This window comes from Alligator sinensis, unplaced genomic scaffold (assembly GCF_000455745.1).
Source record: "Alligator sinensis unplaced genomic scaffold, ASM45574v1 scaffold103_1, whole genome shotgun sequence".
Taxonomy (NCBI): domain Eukaryota; kingdom Metazoa; phylum Chordata; order Crocodylia; family Alligatoridae; genus Alligator; species Alligator sinensis.
The window spans coordinates 550591-557770 of NW_005842226.1; the positions used below are offsets into that span (position 1 = coordinate 550591).

The 7180-nt window shown below is 44.9% G+C and overlaps 1 protein-coding gene across 1 annotated transcript in view; it reads left to right on the top strand.

Moving 5' to 3' along the window:
* Positions 1 to 7180, top strand: part of ATP8B3 (ATPase phospholipid transporting 8B3) — a 45600-nt gene that overhangs the window by 7551 nt on the left and 30869 nt on the right. Inside the window, exon 2 of the mRNA XM_014521575.2 lies at positions 6580 to 6654. Within this exon, the coding sequence (XP_014377061.1) occupies positions 6600 to 6654 (55 nt within the window). The 5' untranslated portion in view covers positions 6580 to 6599. The remainder of the gene's footprint in view (positions 1 to 6579; positions 6655 to 7180) is intronic.

Genomic DNA, 7180 nt, shown 5'->3' on the forward strand with positions numbered 1-7180 from the left:
GGTCTCCCGGCGGGCAAGGCCTGGCCACGACAGGACTGGGGCCGCCTGCGCGCCCCGTGCTGCTCCGTGTCCCGTCTCCTGGCGTCCGCGCGCTACGGGCAGGACCCCGCGGCGGTCGGGTGCCGTCTGCACGCCGGTGGTGGCAGGCTGCGTTCCTTGTCGCTCAGGGCTTGGTTGGCCTGTCTCGAGCAGGTCTTCGGGAGAGGTCCGACATAACATTTAGTGCCGTGGGGTCAACTCTCACGAGCTGGTTGCCACTTTTCTGACAAGCCCAGCTCCTGATCATCAGAAAGAAATGAGATTTTAGGGTTTAATTATCAGCGCAGAGACCAAAAGGTTAAAACAGACCCCTCCCAAAACGTCTGGACACTTAAAAAAAAATTCTCATGAATTTTAAGCCAATTGCACAATTTTGTGGGGAGACTGAATCATGATTTTTCAATGTTTGGGGTTGCCCGTATTGCTGGGCGACTTTATTTTTTTTCTTCAATGAATTGTAAATTTGCTTAAAAATGGAGTTTCAGGGGGACCCAAACCATGCACAAACCCGGGGCAAATTTGGTGAATAGTTTTGGGTGAAAATGTGAAGGACTTTTTCCAAAATACGATGACATTTTCTTTGCTTAAACGTTTTTAAAATGACTGATTGCACTCGAAATTCAGAAATGTTGCTTTACGTTAGTTTCTAAAGGAAACCTTTTCGCCTCTGTTTCAAAATGACATTTTTTTTTAAAAAAAAATGTGACTTGCATTAAAAAAAAATGGTTAAGCAAAAGGTCTAAATAACCTGAAAATGAAGCCAATTAGTTTGGGTCAAATGAAGTACTTGGAACTGATATGATCCAATATGTTCATTTTGCTGAAAATGTTCTATGTTGGTTTGACCAAAACTGATTTCCCACCCCCCCTTTTTCAGCTAGGCCATTGAATCAAAAAATCCAAGATTCATTTAGCTCTAACAGGCCCTGGGGCCAGCAGTCTGCTATTGCTTTCAGTGGGTCATGCAGGGAGAAATGGTTGGAAAACTATTCTTTTAAGTGTGCACAAGACAGAATTGAATCAGCAGCGTGTCGATTCTACACAACTGATGGGAGTAAAAAGCTGTAAAAGCCTTAGTCTCCAAAAAAGAGCATTTAAATCTCTTTAGTTAAACCAGCAATTTGTATCCCAGAGTGCCGTGAGATCTCAACACTGTTAGGAGTGCGAACGCCTACACCTGATCCACAAGATAAACCCGCGTCCACTTGAACGCAGAAGTTTGGTTCCCCGGAGATGAGAAGCAGCGGCACACGTACTGCTGCTGCTCGTCCCCAGGGAACGCCTGTGCCACGTGCCCTCTGGTGCATGGCAGGTTGACGTGGGTGGGGTTGGGGGAGGCTGGGGCCAGCACTTGTACTGGTCCCAGCAGACTTACCTGGGGGAACAGAAGCTGCAGCTGTGGTGCTCCTGCATCTGGGAGCCTGGCTGGCAGCCTGCGTGGGGCTCTGGCCAGCCAGGCTCTGGTTTTGGGCAGCGTGCAATGCCACTATGTGCACCACCCTGCTTTTTCTTTCCATGCGGGTTTTTTTGACCGCGGGGTCAAAACCCCCTCCTGTGCTGCAAGGTATCAGCGTGGCGAACACCTAAATATGTGGTGTGTGGTGCCACGGATGAGTCTGCGGCACACATACCGCACAGCTGTGCTCAGCTGGATGCAGCCAGAGATTTCAAATTAGGTATCCATAGCGTCAAAAACATTCGAACCTGTTGTGGTCTTTTTGGAATTCATTGCAAGAGAAGAAATGCTCTGTTCCTTTTCTGTAGTCAAGAAATGAGTGAAAGGTGAGAGTCGGCATTTTCCAAGGGCAGGCTTGAGTCTAAACGGGTCAAGACCCACTGAGTCAAATGCAAACTCCTCTGTGAAGACTCTTCGTGTTTGAGAAACTCATGCAAGTTTAGCTGAAGTTAATTGGGATATGTCTCTTAAGCCAAACTCAAGCAGGCCACTCTTAAACTGAAAGAGGAGTGCCCACATGGATTTGCCTCTGATTTACCAAACGAGAGTAGGTTTCTGTGTACACAAGGCAATATTTTGCTACCTGAAAGTTTGTATTTTCAGTGATGGACGCTAGCACTGCTGATGAAGGCTGTAGGGTCTACTAAAAACAAGCAGGAATTTATAGCCAGGTCCCAATTGGAGGGCCTAAGGAATCAGGTGGCTTAGGTTTCCCATTTCTGGGATGGTACTGAGTAACAAATCCCACATATATATAGCCTTGCCATTGCAGGCCCTGCTAGGCTTTCACACCCATAAGAGACTTCCTCTGGCCTGAAGATCTGAAGGCGTAAGACGAGGCATAGCTCAAAAGCTACAGGAATGGAGCATGTGGGAGTTACTGATGAGGAAAGGAGGTAGGAAGGACTGAGGTAGGGATTAAAGAAGGGTTGGAAGGAGGAGAGAAGTGGACAGTTGGCAGATGAGGGCATGGAGGCTTTGCCAGGCGGAAAGGGTGGCATGATGGGCACGAAGGAGATGCGAGGAAAGAAGAAAGGGAAGCAGTGAGGGAAGAGCACAAATGGGGCCAAGGAGATTGAGGAACGGAGTTCTCCAGTAAAACTGGATTATGCACGTAGCTGAGACCATCTCTTTTCCAACCCCAGGCAGCTCTGCACAGCTAGGAAACTACAGGAAGCCTCAGAGCTTGCTGCTTGCCAGTCACCTTTCACTAGCTTGAGCTGGACGGCTGCCCTGACAGCAGATTAGTGCCTGTTCCAGCATGCCTAGTTTATAATTTTTATCTTTAATTATCTGGGTGATGAGTGATATCTATAGAGGGGCCTTTAAGAGGTTTCTTGGATCTAAACTTGCGGCGTTTTTTTTTCTTGGAAATATTTCTTGGCTGCTTTGACTTTTTTTTTTCTTTCTTTTCTCTGTTCATTTTTTCATTCATTCTTTGTTCTTTCATTCTTTGTTTCTCAATGTTGTACTGGCTTTCAGTTCACATTTTTCCCCAGGATCAGTTTTTATGTTATGTCTGTTTGGAGCAGTAGTTAATCCCCCTGTGTTTACACACACAGACACACAGCTTCCATTTCAACCCTGTACCTCCAATCCTGCCAAGTGCAGGTGCTTAATTAGCTCAGGTTTGGTTTGGCAGGAGCTGGGAACATCACTATTTCTGAGCTGATGAACAATCCAAGCAGAAATAGTAATAGCACTAATTATTCATTAATACAATAGGTTGCAGAAATGTGAAGTCCAGCAGGGATATCTTCGAGACTAGAACTTTTCCCTGAGCAAAAAAGGCCTCTTCTGAAGGTCCGTCCCCGGTTAAATCTTAGATCATCTTGGCCTACTTGGTGCTTTTCAGCTGGAGTCAGTAAAATACAGGTTCAGGCCCTCCATAGGATTGGTTCTGCTTTTGGAGAATTGCATTTTTAAGGAAAATTCTATATATTTAGGCTAGATCAGTGATTTTCGACCAGGGTGCCTTGAGATCCTTTCAAGGGTGCCATGGGATGCCATGCAATGTTAGCACTCTTAGGAGTGCGAACATGATTCACAGGATAAACCCAGAGATTTCAACTAGGAATCAACAGTGTTAAAAACCATTTGGACTCATGGTCTCTCTGAGTTCCTTGCCACAAAAAAACTGCTCTATCATTTTTCTGTAGTAGTCGGAAACAAAATGATAACTAAGAGCTGGCATTTTCCGAGGGGTATCTCGAGTCTAAAAGGATTGAGGCAATAGGCTAGATTTTTGCGTGGGCCAATATTAGGAGAGTTGGTATGAACAGGACAGAGGTCCCCAGTAGCAATTCTGGCTGACTCAGCTAAAATTCATCCTTGGATATTCCCAGGCTGTGCACAGAAGTTCAAAGAAGAGCCCAGGTAAAACCGTGGCTCTTGCACTCCTTGCTCTTCTCCATCCCTTTGAGGCACCTACTGGCTGTGGATCAGTAGAAGGAAGCAGGGACTATGCTGTCTGCAGGGACTAAGGTGAAGGGACTCTGAAGAGCAGCTAATTAGTCATTGTCTCTTCTGCTGTTCCTAATCTGCTCTTTGGTAAGTAGACAAGGTTCTTTGGGTGGATCTGATATCTTTTATTAGACCAACTTCTTTGGTAAGTAGGAATTTATTCATACTTTTTCCTTTTCTGAAACCAGTGGCAACATTTCCAATGGCTTACCTGGGAGGAAGGTGAGTGAGGGGCCTGCATGAGTGAGTGAGCACTGGGGAGCAGGGAGGAATGTGGGAGCCTGGAAATTTTGTAGGCAAAATCTTCATAGACACCTCAATCAGACTTCCCTGAATCTGTGGCATGGGTCAATATGTTATGTATTTGGGGGCAAGAGATGAACAGGTGAATTATAATGTATATAAAGGAGATTCTCTTACTCTGGCTGCTAGACACAGACAAACCACATGGATCACTCTGGTTTTCTAGTTCCTGGGCTGTGTTGCTCATTATTACTGCGCAAAGTCTGTAAGTTTTAGTGTTGGTTAATTCACAGCTTTTAAGGTTTGATTGCTTCTCTGTGTGCAGATGTTCTTATTTTGGAAATCAAGTGTCCTATTTTGAAAGTCCGATCTAATGCAGTTATTGATGTGCACGTTATGTGTAGAGCAGCTTTTGGTTTGGACTCGGCAGTCATGAGAGGGTTGGGGACTGTTTTACAGGGATCTGGCTTTTCCAAAAGTTTAGGTGAGTTCAGTTTGGGCTCATTTGATCTTGCTCTTTCTATAGCATGTTACAAGTGCCTCCCTAAATCATCTTGTACAGGGGAAACTAGTATCAAACTAAATTTTACTGCCTTCTATTTGGAGTGATAGGAAGAGAGGGAGGGAGGGAGACAGCAATGAAAGACTAGAAAAAAAACGAGAAAAGGAGATGATCAAAGGAAAGGGAGAAAAAATAATGGCAAGGAAGGCTTCTACATGGGATTATTTAATAAGTAGATAGTTACTACTTTATACCTCACTAACTCCTTTCATCTAAGGATCGCAAAGCATTTCACAATTAATTTCCCTAACATCCCAGTGGGGGAAGGTCACTGAATTACAGAGCGTAAGGGAAATCTTACCATTGATGCAGGCATTTGGTCTCTGTCTAGGGTCTGATGGTAGGAGATGACAGAATTCCTCCTACTTATTGATGGTCTCCAGTGATTTCCTGTAACCTCTGGAGGGGGAAAAATATCTTAGAGTTGTCCTGGGAGTGGGGCTGGATTTAAATGGGGTCGAGATATAACCCACGTCTATGCCATTGTGTCAGCTGGTAGTGCCAGTCTTGCTAGTCTAGCAAGTTTTCTCATATTTCTGAGAGAGCCCCCTCCCCGCAAACATGGCCAGATCCTGAAGCTCTTATTCAGATACCCTCTGCTTTGATGTCAGTGGGAGTCTTGTCTCTGTAGTATCTGAATAACCATAAAAATCCATGAGCTGTAAATCTGATTTACCATGGGAACAAACGCCCAAGGGAAGAGGTGGATTCTCCATCTCTTGATGTCTTCAGATCAAGAGCAGGTGCTTTTCTAGGATTCATGCTTTGGTCAAATATAAGGTTTTGAGCTGGATGCGGGACTGACTGAGTCAAATGCTATGGAATCTGATGGATTGCAGGGGGAATAGTATATGCTAAGCATTGCCAGAAGCCCCTTACAGTGTTCATCTATATGTATGCTTGGGGGAATAAGGCTGCTTGCTTCTTTTGCATTAAACATGCAAGCCATTACCACTTGAGCTAAACTAGACTTGTAATTAATACTAGTAGCAGGACCCCTTTGGCATCTACAGGATAGCATGGTGTGGCTACATCACTGACATCCTGACATACAAAACCACTTCATTGCTTCAAGGACCTCAAGACTGCACCTACAGTTATTTGATCCGGAGACAAATGCTCCTGAACTCTGAAGAAGTTTGGATGCGAGTTTAGATCCGTATCTGATTGCTGTCTGTCCTTCTGTCCAAGTAAAGCAGTGGAAATGACCTGAGGTCTTAAGAGAAATTATAAGTTAGGGACTGGATTTCTTCCCACCATAAGTGATTTCAGTCCCCGGGGATTAACAGCCACATAAATCAGCAGTGAGTTTACCACGCGACTGCTTTATTTAGAAGATTAAGAAGAAATATGATAGAAAAAAGTAACATGATGAGTGGGCAATTGCCAGTCAGGCCTGTATTAACCTTAGTATTTGAAAAAGAAAACATTTTTGTTGAAGAGATGTTGCCTTTACAACATATGGAAGAATAATACTTTTTTTTACCCAACACGTAAGCAACCTGTGATACTTATTGTTGTGGGATATAAACTTGAGGCAGGGATTTAGGAGGATTGGGTATCAATATGAATAATTTGTTTTTACACCTGCTGGGGTATTAATGACATCTGTCTTATTGGAGGCCTCTGGGTAGAGGTTTGTCATTATCTAGGGTCAAGAGGAAATTTTCCCATTCTGCACCAGAGGACTTAAAGAGCCAGTTCAGGGATAATATTGTTAAGCGCACTGTCACCTTGTGAAAGGAGAAATTAAATGCAATGTGAGGTGGTGGTGGTGGTTACTCTGGCACTGATACTTGGTCCTCTTGCTTTCTAGATTCTTGCACCGCCGTCAGCATGGCTGATCAGAAGGTGTCCACAAGCTGTCTGAATGGAAAGAAGCAGCAGTCAGGTCAGTGCAAGACAGTGTGGTGGGAGGTGCATTGGCATTGAGTTTATGGGCAAGTGCGGACTGGATTAGAGGCATCTGAGACAGAGGTAGAAGTGTGAAAGGCATGAGGGGGCCCATGGAAAGTAGGCTGTGATACAACAGATAGAGTTGGGGAATTTAGCCCAGAACTTGCTGCTCAGCAGTATCTATAGCTATGCTAATTTGCCAGTGCATAGTTATGTCACTAAACCATAAGGGATTGTCCCTGGGGGCAAATGCTTGAGACATGCCCCAAGCCTCCAAAAGCATAAAAAAAGTAGATGATCCTTCCGCACATTTTGGAAGGTTTCCCTTTCCACCCTGCGCTAGCTGTGCTCTACTTGGTCATCATGGCTGGAATCCAACCCTAGTGCCAGTGCTAATTTTCCTCAGTTCTCCCTCGCTGGAAGTTCGAAGACTGATTTTGTGTCTGGTCCCTGTGCAGGGGTGGGGTGGGTGGAGGTGGGCAAGTCTGCATGTGTTCTCTGTCATCTAGCAGACTGCCCAG